We start from the raw sequence: 17,500 nt of genomic DNA on the forward strand, positions 1-17,500 counted from the left end.
TTGTTTCTTTTTTCTTTTTTTCTTTTTTTCTTTTCTTATCGTCACCAAAAACAGATAATTATTATTAATTTTTTTTTTGCGAAATAATTGAATTATCAAAAAGTATTCGAATATTTTTGTATTTCGAAACGTTTTGTATTTTGTTGTTTAAAAATATATATATACATACATATATATATATATATATATATATATATATATATAAACATTGGGACGTTGTCATGTTAATTATTATAACTCTAATTGATTTGTGCACTTCATGCTCTTGCCTGTTAGCGTTCGATTTCTCTCTCTTTTCTTCTTGTTCCATTAATTTTGTCTTCTTTATATCCATCGCACACTCTCTTCCTCTTCCTCCTCCTCCTCCTCCTCCTCTTCCTCCAACTCCTCTACCTCCTCCTTCTCTTCCTCCTTATCCACCTCCTCCTCCTCTCTTTCAATGTCCAACTGATCTCATTTTCTCAATGGATGCCACATAGCAATGGGACGTCTCAATGCCGTTAACATTTGTCTCCAATGTGCTAATGCTTTGCCTGTTGAAGTGGAACCAACAATAACGTGACCGACCGAATAAGCTTTTGTATTTGTTGTGGTTTGCTCGTTATGCACCTCTGCTACTGTCAGTCTCAATTGAATTGTCTGAAATATAAGAAATAGAAAAAGAATAATTTTTATAAAGAATAAATTTTATTAATTAGTACTCTATTGTATTACGAGAATTATTATTATTATTATTATTATTATTATTATTATAATATAAGATCTGTTTTATTTATTATACGAGATAATTATTTTGAATTATTTGTTTATTTATTTATTCGTTATTTATTTATTATCAATTATTATTATACTAAACCTGTAGAGCGTGAGCTGGTACACTAAATATTATCGCCTCGTTGAAAATAGGACTCTTTTCTCCCTTTTTCACAGACGTCTTTTTCTTGTGCATTTTCTTTCCTTGTTGCAGCAGGTAAACCTTTGCAAGAATATTAGAAAAAAAAAAAAAAAAGAAAGAAAGGACAACGTATCTAATTGATTTTAATTCTTTTCACAGATATTATTATTATTATTATTATTATTATTTTTTCTTTTTGTTTTTTTTCTCTTTTTTTTTTTTTTTTTTAACCAAGCTTATTACCTTGACAAAGAAATCACCCGGTATAGTATTAGAACCACGCAAATTTCTAGCTTTTACTACGACCAATGTTAGCCTCTCCGCAGTTGGCAAGTAACTCAGAGAGAACAAGAGCTCTCCCAAGTGCGGCGTAGGTAAGGCAGGTCCTGTTAAAGGTAGCCAGGTAGTAGCAGGTGGTCTTAGCGCTGGACCTAGTCTTAAACTAGCTTCACCGATAAGGGAGGCGCCACCACCGATACTCGATTCGTCAGAGAACACCTAAATCCATGTGTCATCGATATTAGATAACTCCTTTATTTCTTCTAAGATTATTATCATTATTATTATTATTATTTTACTTTATTATTTTTTTATTTACCTCGACCAGAAGTGTTCTTCCAGCTGGACCACCGTCCAAAGGAAAGAGAAACTTTTCTTGATAACTTGGCGATGGAGAACCTCTGTACAAACGTGTTTGTACGTGTGTTTGTCTATCAGGCAATAGACATACTCTATAATGTATATAAAAAGAGAAAAATATTATTATTGATTTAGGCCTTAATTTTAATATATCTTTTATACAGCCCTATATATCTATTTACGTTTTATAAATTACAAATCATTTCTGTACATTGTTATCTATCAAATTAGATTCATTCTTATAAATTTTTATAAATGGTGATCAATGTGATTAAATTTTTCTTTATAAATCATCTTAAGAGCCTGATTCATATTTCTAAATTGTTTTTTTTTTTTTTTTTTTTCTACAAATTTTTGTAAAGGAAAAGGCTAAACCTCGCGAAGGTGTCTTGTGCAGGTCGACCGTCAGGTGCAATGAGATCTCTAGCTTCAAGGACACTGACTGCCAAGTCACCTTCGGCATCGGTACCACGTCCGCCCCATCTTTCGTGTTCTAAACCAACGCAAACGAGTCCCACGACAGGTGCCTCCTCGAGATCGTTCAATACCACACTGGTATCTGAACAAACACTTTCGCAACTTATTGCTCTTTTTAAATTAGATTCGTCCGGCGGAGGTTCAGGTTCAGGTCCCTGTGAACCACGACGACTTCCGGAATTCGATTCACCGTGCTCGTTCATCGTATAACTCGTAATATAATTTTCTTCGAGACTTTGCTATCATGAAATAAATGTTCGACGTTAGAGTAATGAATTTTTTTTAATCCGTCGATTTAATTACATTTTTTTTTCTTTTTCTTTTTTTTTTTTTTTTTTTTAAATACCTGCGATAATCTTCTTTTGATTTGAACTTCCTCCAATGCAGCATATAATTCTTGACTATTTCGCCGTCTGTTCGATCATTATGTATTTAAGATTTGATTAAAAGGCCAATTAGGGCTACCTTGAAAAACTTTGAAGGGCTTACCTTGAACTATCGGAAGTTTCATGTTCTACAAATTCATGGATACCATTTAATCTCTCCATACTCTTCCTTCTTTGTTCTAAACTATTGAAGATGTCCTAATAAGAAAAAAAAAAAGAAAAAAAAACAGAAACGAGAGAAAAGAAAAAAAAACACATTAACAATTATTTCTTTGCCAAGTCATATGAATCATAAATATTAATTTTCGATAAAATTACTTCGGAGGTTCTAGTGAAGCTTGGATCGGACATAAACGTATAAGACTCGTGATTATGATCTTTCAAGAGTAAAGGCGAAGATGGTGGATCCTGTAAGCTGTTATATACCTGAAAGGCAAGAAAATTTTTGTATATTTTTTCTTCATTGAAATGGAAAAATAGAAAAAATAGAAAAAAAAAGAATATCCAGGAAAAGAACGAAGAAGAAGAAGAAGAAGAAGAATAAATGATTTACTTCCTGAGCAGTTCTATGAGCTTCCAAGTTTAGCTCGGGGCTGTAAAGATCGGAACTACGTCTGGAAGCATCAAGGCCAATGGCGTCCGAATCGGTTTCAGTGTATATGTCACGTACCTCGTTCTGTAAACGACTTCCTGTATTCTCGTTCACCATACTTGGCGATCTCGAGAAGGTAAATCGTTGGACTTGTTGAGCTGACGATAAAACGGAACTGAAAATATATTTATTTTAGGATTTATATATTTTTTTCATTAAAATTAGATTAAGATCGATCATGGTTCAGAAATTATTCATTATTACAATCTTATTAAATAGATTATATATACAGTTTGATTTTATTTTTATCAATGAGTTAATATTTTTGAGATTGATATTATAATTTATTTTATATTTATATATATAAAAATAATAAGATGATATTAATAAAAAAATTTTTGGGAATTTGTCACTATCAAAATTCATTATTAAAAATAATGCACAAGATGTGGTCCAGAAAATTATCTTATGCATTAAATTTTTTTTTAATTAATTCAAATGCTTCATGCGGGTAAGCCATTATGTAATAGTAATTGTAAAATATGATCGAGAAATCTCACTTGTAAAATTCCGAGGCATCGATGTAACTTTGCGAGGTAACTGATCGAAGTGCATTGAAGATCCTTTCACCCGTTGTAGGTTCATTCTTTTTGAGTACGTCCGTAGGAGGATCAGGTGGCGCAGGTGGTGGTGGTACAGGACTAGATGCTGATTCGCTGTTAATCTTTGACGAGTTGATCTGTGTTTGCATATCATCGGCATAAAGTATTTGTTCCCGATCCGACGTATGATCATTGATCGTGTCAAAGGCAGGATGATCAGGTAGACTTTGGATATATTGAGAGACTCTTTGTAGACCAGTGTTGGATGAATTATCATGGTATAGATAAGACGAGCCAACGTCATTTTGAAGCGTCGAACTTCTGAAAGGTGTCATCTCGATGCTTTGAATCTCGTTGTTTCTTCTGTCCAACTCGTTCTCCAAGTTCTGAGCATTTTGAAGCATCTTGCAGAGAGTTTGAGGTCCATAAATGGACTCCATGATCGTTTGACTGGTCGAGTTTGAGTGATTCGTCAAACCAAAACTACTTGGTGATCCTCTAGAGTCATTCCTTACATGTTGTCTCAATTGATGAGTTCTTTGAACGACGTCATAACCGGCGTATGTATTTTCTTCATTGTTAATTTTAACGTCGAGAGATGTGATAGGTGTATTATGAACATTGTATCTATTACTCGTCTCGAATTGTCTGTAAGGATTACACCGTGAATCATAAGTGTCCTTTCTTCTATCTTCAGTCGCATCCATTTCGTATCTTCCCATTCTCGAATCAGAATGATTTTGCATATTGTAAGCTGTCATTTGAATATTTTCAGGCAACATATTTCCAGTATTTCCTTCGCCATCGAATCTGAAGGCCGAGTGATCATTAGGTGGCTTGAAAAAGCCATAATTCTTCACCGGTTCGTTTTGGAAGACGAAGACTGAGGCTGCGGTTGCTCTCGATTGTGGAATAGTTCTTTGCAAGGATGGTGGTGGTGTCAGTGGACCTGGACCAGATTCTTGCATTCGTATATAATCAACTGTGCTAGGGGTTTGAAGAGGAGATGGTCTTGGACGTGATGCTGGTCTTGGTTGCGGTGCTGGCCTTAATGGCTGAGGTGGTATAGTACTACTACTTCCAGTACCAAGTGGTGGATGTAGATCTCTATCCACAGCTTCGAATCTACGATTATATAACATATTCTACAATTGTTAAACACTTATAATTCATTCGTAGATAGTTCATCAAATCATTTTATACATCTTGAATGGAAATCTTTTTTTTTTTTCTTTTTCTTTTTCTTTTTTTTTTTTTTTTTTTTTTTTTGAAGGTCAAGATCAAATACCGAATTAAATCAATGCTATCAATTTCATACGTTATAGTCACTCTAAGTTATATCAACGTTAGTAGGATCGCTAGGTCTTTTGGTTGTGGATGCCTTTGAGCAAAGCCTTTAATGCTTTCATTAGATTATTTTGAGTGCTTCTATGAAGGTCGAGTCATTAAAGTGCAATCTAGCGAGGGTAGTAAAACGATGCCTTTCGATAGGAGCTTTTTGGCTTCATGGTTTAATTGGAAACCTTTATGTGTGCGGGCGTGTCTAACATTATTCGAAAGTTTTCAAAATAATTTCACTTGAATTTTTGGTAAAAAAAAAAAAAAAAAAAAAAAAAAAAGAGAAAAAAAGAAAAAAAAAAAGAAATAAAATAAAAACGTTTGTCTTATTTACCGTGTGAAGGCCCCTTGAGCATCCAGCCTCAAATCGCTATCACTATGTAACAACTGTTGAGAAGGATTACCAGTTTGCCGATATAAACCTGGTATTGTCTGTGCTGTTGGATGTTGAGCTTTTACGAGACCAACCTATTATCAAAAAAAAAAAATAAATAATAAATAAATAAATAAATAAATAAATAAATAAATAAATAAAAGAAATCAAATCGATAATGTTTATATAATCATATTGTTATAGGTGTACCTATACGTAATTATAAAACTAGACTAATTGATATTTTTTATTTATTACTTTTATAATATTGATTTCTTTTTTAAATATATTTTTAGAGATAAGTTTTATAATTATTCACTTATCAATTTTGAGAATTGTACCTTTTCTTCTCGCGGTGCCCATAGCCACGATAATGTCTGTCGCCATTCTTCAAATATACTCCAAATATTTCTAGTACCCCATTGCCAGCCAATGCAATATCTGATAAAGTGATAAGAGGTAATAAAAACGTTTAATTGAATGATCCTTATTGATTATCATGTCGAATATTAACGATTATTAGACATGTTATAATAATGATAGGGAGGTTTATCCAATAAGGAGGGTAGTGACATCGAGAGTGTGCTATAATTAAGCGAATATAGATGAGCTTATTAAAGAGGTCAGAGGGAAGAATATAGAACGTTTAAGAAAACTTTGAGAATGAAGATAAATTATTCTAATGAAAATGTCTAATATATATTAAATTTATTTTCAAGATATTCGAGATTATTTCTCTCTCGTATTATTCTTTTTTTTTTTTTTTTTTTTTTTTTTTCTTTCTTTTTTTTCCTTTTTTCCTTATCGAAAATTATTATCCTTCGCATTCGTCCATTAGAAGAAAATCAAAAGGAAGTTGAACTTCTAGGAAAGAACCGATATCAGGTCGGTGATACAATTGCTGGCTGAATGACCTCTTAACCTGTTGCACGTGTAACACTTAACGGTTTCCAAGAGTATATATTATTGTATTATCAGTATATTTGTCTCTTATGTGCAAAAAAAAATAATACGCATGTCTTGATTCGATTATCGTAAGCAAAATAATCGATCGAAATCTGAGGAAAAAATTTGTTTATAAAATCTTTCGAATTTATTGACCTGATTATAGAATAAAAAAATAAAAAGAAAACAATACACACACACATACACACACACACAAACATACACATTTGTTCATCTTTTTTATTGAAAAAGCGTTAAGGAAGAAAGGTCATGGAAAATTGATTATAAATTTTAATTTGTAAATTTATACGTCGTTGAAGTTTTTTAAAAGAATTTAAAAAAGAAAAGTTGCGCCCTATATTCTTAGATCTTTTTAATTAGAAATTCTCGAATGTCAGAACGTTCGTTTTTAAATCGATTAGATTCCAAGATAGATAGATGAAGTTTGAAATCGTTTGACAATTACCGTCTACAGAGAGCCAAAGCAGCACCAGCGGTGACGACAATGACCAGTGCGACGCCGAGACCGGTGACCCAACCCATCCTTCTTAATGCCAAATCCAGGCCCAACCACAAATCCAATCAGACCGCCGGAGCCTGAAACACACGGAGTAAATCCATGGAGAGCATGATCCGATTACTGTTACAGAACCGAGATTATTCGAGGATTAAGAGACCTTCTAGAGAGATCCACCTTTATCGATGGTATCTATGTTTTCTTTCTAATCGACAAGCAACATTCCAACATGTATAGGATATATTCTGTCATTCATAAATTCTATGTGAAAAAAAAAGGAAGAAAAAAAAAAAAGAAAAAGAAAAAGAAAAAGTAAATCACGAATTAATTTTCTTTTCTCTTTTTTCTTTGTCTTTTATTTATCTTATGTTTTTTTCTTTTTCTTTTTTTTTTTTTTTTTTTTTTTTCATTCACAATCAAACTATAAGTTCGTCATCGTTATATCGCATTGTATTCTCGTTGCAAGGGGGATATATATATATATATATATATATTTTTTTTTTTTTTTATTAATAATATTTTAAAATACTTACTGTATGTTTGATCATTCGTAAAAATTTTGATTTTTTTGAAACTTATCGCTTTTATTATTATTATTTTTTTTTTTTCCTTATATAATAATAAACACAAACGTCTTTAGAAAAAGAAAAAAACACATACACACACACACACACACAGAAAAAAAAGGAGAAAAAGAGAAAGAAAAAAGATGGATATTTTTTTGAAGTAATGTTTCCGACAAATTTATCGAAAATTCTCTCGTTAGTATATGTGACGTCAATTTTAATTACTTTACGGTAAACTTCGAGGCCGTAACAGCAGCGGAAAGGACGAACTCGAGTGGTGAGATAGAAGAAGGGAAGAGTGAGGAAAGGAAGGAAGGAAGGAAGGAAGGAAAGGGTTTGAGGATGTCGATGGAAGTTAACGAGGCGGGTGGATAAAACGATAAAATCTTCCTTTAAAGTTTCACTAGTGCCGCAGTTCTTTGAGCTTCTAATGGCAACATTGAAAAAGAATTTTCTACGATCATAAGGGGTTGTGCATAATCTTTAAGCATGATTAGAGGTCCTTCTCGTTGATAACCATTTTTTCGTTTTACTTTTTAACTTTCATACATTCAAATTATGAACGCTTACTCGTAACATTTTATATTTCCTTGTTTTGATAATGATCCTTAATCTTCGTCATTTTTTAAAAAGATTATATTTATAAGAAAATATTTTTTTCTTATCCAATTTTTTATTTTCTTTTTTTCTTTTTCTTTTTTTTTTTTTTTTTTTTTTTTTTTTTTTTTTCTTTAACATTGTAATATTCCATCGAAGAAATTAACTTTGGCCAAACTACACGTTTTAATCCCATATTCTCCATGTACCATGCATTTAAGAGGTATGTGACACGCACGTACATATATGTATGTATATAATATATATATATATATATATATATTATATATACTAATATGTATATATATATAAGAGTATAGTGGAATAAGTAGGTATATAGAGATGGCGGACCGAAGAGCGCTTGAGAACCCTTAGACAGCAGCCCTTATCGTGGTATTGGCATTCTACCCTCAAGCAGAATATATAATTCATAGGCGGCTTGACGCAAAGAAGATGTTATTGACATTCTTGGCGAGAGAGAGAGAGAGAGAGAGAGAGAGAGAGAGAGAGAGAGAGAGAGAGAAAAATTTTGTTAAAGAAAGTTCATTTGATTCTATTTACATAAATCGAATTAATTACTACAGCCAATTATAATTGAGAATTATAACAATCAAATATTAATTAATCTACCCATCAATAAATATATCAAATCATGTTAATATAATTATTTAATATTAAATCACAATCTCTCGGATCTGATTATTTATTTAAACAAATTTAATTCAATAAATATTTCATAAATAATATTAAACCCAAATAGACACACATATATATATATATATATTAAAATATCTAATTTTTAAAATTAATATCATTGAAAGTGTAAACTTGAATTTTCAATCATTTCTATAAACTTTATATATATATATTATTTACTAGGTTGGGATCATTGGCCTCGAATTAAAGAGAGAAAGAGAGAATGAGAGAGAGAGAGAGAGAGAGAGAGAGAGAGAGATATTCATCGGAGATACGAAAGTAACATGAAAGAAGGAATTTTCGGGTCTGGGAAGTTAGGGTTTTGTTCCGGTTCACGTTCCATCCTTTTCTTCACTGATACAGACAATGGTAGCAATTAGTAGCGCGTAAGATTTCAGCCTGAGGCCTTAGAGAAAAAGAAAAAGAAAGAGAGATAGAGAGAGAGAGAGAGAAAGAGAGAGATCCTGTGATTCTCGAGTACATTCATTCAGCAGATAGTCGCTTTTTCGTTTCCTTCTCGACCCGAAACTCCCCCGGCCAGGCAGGAACACACTCACACTCCGTCACGATATGCCGAGAGAAAAAAAGGGGGTCACGAAGCTTTCCTTCTAAGATAAGAGCGCATCTTTAATTTTTATCTGCGAACAATCACCTTCGTACGTTCGTTTTAAACCTCTTGTGAAAAATTTCTCTCTTCTCTTTCAGTATACCAATCGATTTCTTTTTTTCTTTCTTCCTTTCTTTCTTCCTTTCTTTCTTTCTTTCTTCCTTCCTTCTTCTTCTTTTTTATTTTGTTTTTTGTCCTTGTTTTTGTTTCGAAACTCAATGGTCCGAAAAAGTCTCCCTAAGTGGATAGTCAAAAGTGTTTAGGTGATCTTAAAAATCAATTACTTTTTTTTTTTTTTTTTTTAGATTGTACAACTTTACGAGCCCAGCTTAACAATCCTAATTAATAAAAAGTCTCGGAAAAAGAGTGATTAATTTTTTATATTGTTGAGAAAGTTTTCGCCCAATCGATTTTTTGCTATGTCTTTTCTATTTTATTTTATTTTATTTTGTTGTTGTTGTTGTTGTTGTTGTTGTTGTTGTTTCTTGTTTTATAACAATCACGATCGTATATCATTTATCGATAAATTTTAAATGAAATGCAAATTGATGATCCTTTTTCTTTATTTGTAACTTTAATAGTCTATTATAATTACATATATGTATATGTATACACACACACACACACACACGTACACTCATATTCTGTAATTAGATGAATTAATTTGTTTTAATATATAATATGTAGTGTGAGGATTTAAGCTGAATGTTTCGAATGAATATTATGAACTATAATAAACTGATATAAATTATGAAACGTGTATAAACGTCGCTTTTAGGCAAATATCTGGAAAACATGTTCAATCTATTCCGTTTTATGTTGCGCGACTAATTAATCGCATTTTAACGTCGAAATTCCCGAATAAAATTCATTAATTTTGGCGGGAAGTACAGGTAAATAGATGTATGAGGCATTATTTGTGAAAATTGTTTGTAAATTCATTAAAAAAAAAAAAGAAAAAAAAAACAAACAAACAAAGAAATAAGATACATTAATTGCAAAATCAAACGATAGGTTCATCTGATTAAAAAAAAAAAAAAAAAAAAAAAAAAAAGCAAAACAAAAACAAAAATATATATATATATATATAAAATATAATTTATTGTAATATTATTTTATTACGATTGCAAAAAGTATTTAAATTAAATGAAATAAACAATTGAATAAAAACATAAGATATTTCTATATGACTATAGAATCATATGAATTACTTTTAGTAATAATTGTTTTTAAATGAAAATAAGCATTAATTGTAATATATATATATATATATATATATATATATATTTTTTTTTTTTTAATTATAATTGCTAATAAAGTTTTAAACAAAATAATTCTTATATCGAGAAAGATAATATCTCATGTTTGTATGTAGACAGTTGTCATCCATTTAATATTTGTTTAGAATGTCTGCGTGAAATTTGAAGTGAGAAAGGGGTAGAAAAGTGGTACTACGTGTGCACTGAAGACGAATTAATGAGTAGTAAGTAGTAAGCTGGGAAACTAGGTCAGACCAGACGGATCTGTTCCTGCTTTGTATATTTGTGTCAGTATGTCAAGGTAACTGATATCTTCTCTTTGACACGTGAATCAGTCGACTGCCGTCTAAATAAAAAGCAGAGAAAAACAGGGGAAAGAGAGAGAGAGAGAGAGATGAGAATCGATTAATTCTTCAATCAAAAATAGCGAGTGACAAAAATATTTACGAGTACTTCGTTAAAATCTAATAATTATTTCAATAGATTATTTATTAAAGTATTCTAAAAGGTCGCTTAAAAAAAATAATCACGATGCACTTTTGTCGTTTAGAATTTTGAGATAATTAATTAATTCCAAAGAAGAAATTAATTTGTTAGGTGCTTGAAATATTTTACATAGAAAATATAGAAAATGATATATTTTAAAAAGTTTCCTCTAAACAATTAATGCTGATTCGTCAAATTTTTTCTTTTTTTAATCTTTTATTTATTAATGGACCATCTATCACATTTGATTTATAAAAAGAAGAAAGATAAAAGAAAAATTGAGCATAATTTACGAGAGATCACCGGGTTTTATTTTTACGAGGACTATATATGTGATCAGTATATTTATTATGTCTCATTGGGAATTTACAGAAGTTCGTACGTTGTTACTGGTAATTTACAAAGTTACGAGAGTAACATTCGCTCATGAAACAGCATCCATGAATAATTCACAGGAACGAAAATGATTCCGAGGTCCATTCAGCTTGATTTTATTCCATGTTCGTTGAATTTCATGCTGTCCGTTGAAAACGTTCATAGACCTTTACATTATTGAACTTTATGGATGATGTCAAAAACAAAATTTCTCTATTTTATTTTTGTATTCTCTTGAACATTTCTTTTTTTTTTTTTTTTTTTTTTTTCTTTTTTTTTTAAACGTTTAACAAATATTTTCATGATTAATGATTAATATAAAAGAGTAGTAAATCTTGGAGAAGTGACTTGGAATAACAATTTGAAAAAAAAAAAAAAAAAAAAAAAGAAAAAAAAAGAAAGCTATTTTTCTCATTTCTATATACTCAAAAAGTATATGAGTATTAAATGCATTTATTCATACGTAAATGAGTTGACTTTCAAAATTCGCAAGAATATGCTTATCGAAAGTTCTCAGGCAGTGTATCGCGATGGCCTATAAAGAAATTTAAAATTCCACGCGATGGATTTGCTCGACCATGGCCTAGGCAGTGAATAATAATTTCTATTTGAACGGCTCTTGATTGTTCTCGATCGAATTTACCTTTTCTACGTATATATATATGAAACTAAAATTAACGTCTATAAATAAATAAATAAATATATATATATATATATATATATATATATATATATACAGACATTAATTTTAGTTTTATCAGATAATGAAAAAGAAAAAAAAATATATTATCATGTCTGTCAGTCAAAAAATATTCATATAGAAAAATAAACATATTATTTATGTAAATTATAAATAAATATTAAAAATCTAATAACAAGAGCACGAATATTATATATCGTATAATAACGTTTATTTAATAAAAACAATAAATTTATGCATTGAAAAATTTAGTATACTTAAAATATGTAAAGCGAGAAAAAAGTTATTATAAAAATTTTTCTTTGTCTAATAAAATATTAAAAGAGTGATACACCGTATAAAAGGTACTTTCTTATATATATATATATATATATATATATATATATATATATATATATATATATATGTATTCTTTATATATATATATACATATATATATATATATATATATATATATATATATATATATAAAGGAAGAAAAAAGTATCTAGGTGGCTAGGCGCACTATTAATGGCCACCAGTGTATATGCATATATAATACATACGTAGATATAGTCTACTCGTCGATAAAGTTAACGAGCTTGGAGATATAACAGGTGAAGGACAGTTTGAGAGTAAGATAAAGAAAAAGAAGAAAAAAAAAGGAAAAGTAAAAAAGATGTGGAAAATCAGAAAAAAAAGGGAAAATTCGACGAGAAATAAAAAAAGATAGGGAAGAGAGATAGTCGATGCATTTTTTAAATCTACTCTTATTTTCTTTTTCTTTTTCTTTCTCAAGATGAATAAACAAAATATAGTAACTTTTCAATATCCGTAACAATCGAAGAGCTGAGGGACGACAGTCCATTGGGAGAAGATATGAAGCAGATGTTGAAGTTTGTGTTAGTGAGAGAGTAAAAGAGAAAAGAAAAAAAGAAAAAAGAAAAAAAATAGAAAAAGAAAATATATATGGACAGAGAGAACGGTAGACAATAGTTGAGAGGGGTGTGATGGAGTGATAATGGTGGGGGTGGAAACAAGTAGATTAAATATTTGTCGAGTATTTTTATTGTATTTTTTTCTTTTTTAATTTTTCATTTCTTTTATTTCCAGGTTACATCTGATGGTGTCTCATTGGTCAATGCTCTCACGATGGGTCATAGCGTCAATAAAAAAAAAAGGATTTTTATATCGTACGAGTAGTTCATAATAAATCATTTCATATTTTTGGATTTTTTGGTAAGTCATCTTATAATCCTCATATTTTATTTATTTTAGTTTGTCTGTTTAATGCATATATATATATACATATATATATATATATATATGTATATATATATATATATATATATATATATATATATATATATATATAAAGGAGTCTTAATATAACGTTAATATAATTTTTAATAATCTTTAATTGGCGTTCACAAAGCACAAATAATCAATTTTAAAGAATACGCCTTTTTTTAATTATAATTTTTTTTTATTTATTTATTTACATATTAGATAGATATTAGATATTTTATACGATCAAAATTAGTATATGTAATACACTAATATCACGTCAATATTTAAACATCTCACTTACTTCAGAAAAGAAACTCATTGGAAGAAAATATTAATTAATCATCTTGTATAAACGATTAATTATCAACTCCGATGTGTTTTCAAATATTAAACATGAAACCATCAAAACTTTGAAGGGGAAAAAAAAAGTTATTCGAAAGTTTTTGAAAGTTCTCTTTTCAATTTTCAAACTGAAAATAGTTTCGGAACTCCTCTCCCCCCCCCTTCCCCTCTCTCTCTCTTCCTTTCTCTCTCTCTCTCTCTCTCTATATATATATATATATAAAATTCATAATTACAAGTAATCGACAAGATTAAAAAAAAAAATTGTTAAGCTCTCCTTTACTAATTAATTAAAATGAGAAAATCGTCGATTAATTAATAATAAGAAGAAAAAGAAGAATAAATCGATCAATAATAATAATAATAATAATAATAATAATAACAATAATAATAATAATAATAATAATAATAATAATAATAATAATAATAACAACAACAACAACAACAATAATAATAATAATAATAATAATAATAATAATAATAATAATAATAATAATAATAAACTGATGGATAAGGTAACGTCAATCTTCTTTTAAGCGATAGTTTTTAAACATCTTTGTGAATTAAAAGATAGGAAATAACGATAGAAAGAGATGAGTTAATTAGTGCGAACGTCCGAGGAAAAGAATTTCCTCGGCGTGGCGCTAATCGAGTGGTCTCGATCGATCGGCTCCGTCATGCTCTTTCTCTTTCTCTCTCTCTCTCTCTCTCTCTCTCTCATATATACACATACACATACATATAGACACACATACATATATACATACACATATACATTCGTGTTCGCGCTGCCGCAGGAGTGCTGCAGGTTCGTTGCACTTTCGGCCGCATTCGTAAAACTGCACCACCTCCGCAACATCGTTCACGATTCTTCTCCCCTTCCCTCTCCCTTTTACCCTTAAACTCAATCTCATCTCTTTTCTTTTTAAAGAAAACACAAAAAATGATCGATTTCAATGTTTGTGTGCCTAAACACATTTCCTTACTTTTATATATATATATACACGCACACGCACACACACACACATATATATATATATATATATATATATATATATATATATATATAAATATGTGTAAATAACTGAATAGGATAATCTTATAATCTTAAAGGAAAGAAAGTAAATGTCTACTTCTTCGTTAGACGACACTAAATTCGCTTTAATATATTCTACTAAATAAATAGAAAGAGATAAAATGAGATAGAGAGAAGGAGATAAAGAAAGAGAGAGAGAGAGAGAGAGAGAGAGAGAGAGAGATAAACAGAGAAAGAGGAGAAGAGAGAAAGAGAGAGAGGGAGAGAGAGAGATTATAGCTTCGGGCCCGATTAAAATATAAACAAAACATTTAGGGAAGATTTTAAGCTAAGGAAAGTTCCTAGTGAATATATACCTATGTACTTTTGTGTACATACATACATATATACATAAATATATATATATATATATATATATATATATATACATGTCTGTCTATGTATAAGAAAAAAGAGAAAAGAGAGAAAATGAAAAGGAGGGTGTTTCTCTCTCTTACTCTCTCTTTTTCTAAGGGTGCTGGTAGTCTGGTACGAAGAGAGAACGATCTTCGATGTGAAATAAATAAAAATGGAATGAAGAAAGAGAAAGAAAAATAGAGAGAGAGAGAGAGAGAGAGAAGAGAATGAAGGAGAATTGAGAGGAAACTATGGAAGGGAAGGAAGAATGGAGGAAGATGAGAAAAAACGGATAGAGCGGAAGTAAGAGAGAGATGTAGATAGAGGGAGTGGTAAGTACGAGTGAGTGAGTGAGTGAGGGAGAAAGGGAGAGGAACAGAGTGAAAGAGAGAGAGAGAGAGAGAGAGAGTGAGAGAGACAGAGAAAGAGAAGGGTAATGAGGGGTGGAAATTCTGGGTAGCTGCCAGATGGCGCATTGCGCTTCGGAAGCCCAGCCCTGGAGTTTCTAACGTTTGCTGCCAAACATCGAGATCCTCGCTTCATATATCCCCTTAATCCGTTATGGTGTTTGGGTTTTAGGGATGCTTTCAAATCCGGGACATGAATTTTTCAAATTTTATATCTAGACATTCCATTGACCCCTACCGTCTCTCCACCTTTCTTTTTTTTTTTTTTATTCTTTCTTTTTTTTTCAAATTTTGTTCTTTTTTTTTTTTTTTTTTCTTTTTTCCTTTTTATTCTTTTGGATGAAAAAGGTGGGAGATAGGATCAATCGATGATTTTCGCTGATGAGCTTGGTGTTACATGTTGATTTAGATAATTATTTATATGATTAGGCGATTTAGCTCCAATGTTTTAGTTATGATTTATGATGATTAATGATCCAGGAAAAGTTAGCTGTTCGTTTATTAATTAAGGTATATGATTTAATCGAGTGCTATTATCCTGGATTATATGATTAAGCGTTTTTACGTGGAGTTTTGTAATAATTTGGAGTGATTAATGGTCGGTTTAAAGACTGACTCCGTTTTCATAATTTCAAATTTACATTTCGATCGAGTCTCGTTATTATCTAATGCAATTTGATTTTGATTAGGAATAGATTGTAATAGTCTTTCTTTTTTTGTTTTTTTTTTTCTTTTTCTTTTTTTCTTTTTTTTTTTTCATGTAAAGAACTCTTTTCATTTTTCTTTGTTTTATTACGAGTTTATACAATTTGAAGGTGATAAGTAAAGGTGATCAGGTTACTACAGGGTTCATCCTATATATCGATTATTAAAGAGATATAATGGTTAAGGGGTTGCATAGAAGACCTCGAACGTTTTACTCGTAGCTTTGGAATAAAGCCTGCGCTTTCGTTTCCTTTAATCGAAACTTTAATACTCTCTTTCGCTTAAGAGAATACTTTTTCCAGTATTACAAAAAATACGCACTCGATTCCCGTATTTTCTCCATTTGTAATTTTTTCAACGACCATTACGGGGTAGAATCAATTATAGATTGTTTCGTAAAAAAAAAAAAAAAAAAAAAGAAAAAAGAAAAAAGAAAATTCAATCTTTTTTTCCATCAATAAAAATTTTCTCGTTTAATTCGAAAAAAAGCAACAAAAAAAAAAAAAGGAACGAAACAATTCGATTCTAATGACGATGAGAGAGAAAATTGTTGAATAATCAAAATAGAATATGATGATGATGATGATGAATTAATTCGATGTGATCCATTAGCGATAATATCTACTAATTTTCATTCTACTCGAACGTAAAGCAATAATCCTAATGCATATCTGGTCGCACTCTTAATTAACACACTCACAGCGGTTTGGATAATGGTAGATTGCGATCGATCTTGGTGGACAAATGGATGGGTTAGGTTAAGCATGCCGGATATGCGTTGTGATAATAACGCTGTTCGATATATAGGATCTTCAATACTATATATGTGTATGTGTTATTAGATCTAACCAGTCACATACACACACACACACACACATATATATATATATCAAAATCATTTTAAATCATTCATTAACATAATGACAATTATTGGAGAATAATTTAAACGTATACCTATCTTTATTTTGGAAAAAATGAATGAGAGTAATTAAAAAGAAAGAAAAAGGAAAAAGAAGAAGAAGAAAAAAAAGAAAAAAAAAAAAAAAAAAAAAAAAAGAAAAAAAAAAGAAGGAAAAAGGAGAAAAAAAGAAAGAGAAAAAATAAAAGAAAAAGGGAAAAAATAATGAGGCAAATTAAAATATTATATTTGCATCGGTGGGAATGCTGACTAATAGTATTGTTTGAAATGACCTAAATTAATTTTTAATGAGTGCCACGTTATACAAATTAGGTCATATATATACCATTGTCATGTGATTAGAATTATAAGTTTCATTTAGTATTCAATTTTATGC

At 30.1% G+C, this 17,500-nt stretch overlaps 1 protein-coding gene and 1 long non-coding RNA gene across 2 annotated transcripts in view; one reads left to right on the forward strand and one right to left on the reverse strand.

Annotated features, from left to right (window-relative positions):
* Positions 1 to 13,268, forward strand: part of LOC124953550 — a 16,470-nt gene extending 3,202 nt beyond the window's left edge. The window contains exons 2-3 of the long non-coding RNA XR_007102250.1: positions 6,723 to 6,952; positions 13,143 to 13,268. This is a non-coding gene — a long non-coding RNA (uncharacterized LOC124953550). The remainder of the gene's footprint in view (positions 1 to 6,722; positions 6,953 to 13,142) is intronic.
* Positions 271 to 17,500, reverse strand: part of LOC124953547 — a 55,055-nt gene continuing 37,825 nt past the window's right edge. The window contains exons 2-14 of the mRNA XM_047505073.1: positions 6,714 to 6,844; positions 5,644 to 5,743; positions 5,264 to 5,397; positions 3,550 to 4,716; positions 2,951 to 3,164; positions 2,716 to 2,823; positions 2,501 to 2,595; positions 2,358 to 2,424; positions 1,910 to 2,250; positions 1,494 to 1,626; positions 1,139 to 1,393; positions 857 to 976; positions 271 to 639 (exon numbers count right to left, since the gene is read on the reverse strand). Of these exons, the coding sequence (XP_047361029.1) occupies positions 454 to 639; positions 857 to 976; positions 1,139 to 1,393; positions 1,494 to 1,626; positions 1,910 to 2,250; positions 2,358 to 2,424; positions 2,501 to 2,595; positions 2,716 to 2,823; positions 2,951 to 3,164; positions 3,550 to 4,716; positions 5,264 to 5,397; positions 5,644 to 5,743; positions 6,714 to 6,790 (2,997 nt within the window). The 5' untranslated portion in view covers positions 6,791 to 6,844 and the 3' untranslated portion in view covers positions 271 to 453. The remainder of the gene's footprint in view (positions 640 to 856; positions 977 to 1,138; positions 1,394 to 1,493; positions 1,627 to 1,909; positions 2,251 to 2,357; positions 2,425 to 2,500; positions 2,596 to 2,715; positions 2,824 to 2,950; positions 3,165 to 3,549; positions 4,717 to 5,263; positions 5,398 to 5,643; positions 5,744 to 6,713; positions 6,845 to 17,500) is intronic.

The sequence above is a fragment of the Vespa velutina genome, chromosome 12, assembly GCF_912470025.1.
Source record: "Vespa velutina chromosome 12, iVesVel2.1, whole genome shotgun sequence".
In the NCBI taxonomy this organism is placed as follows: Eukaryota; Metazoa; Arthropoda; class Insecta; order Hymenoptera; family Vespidae; genus Vespa; species Vespa velutina.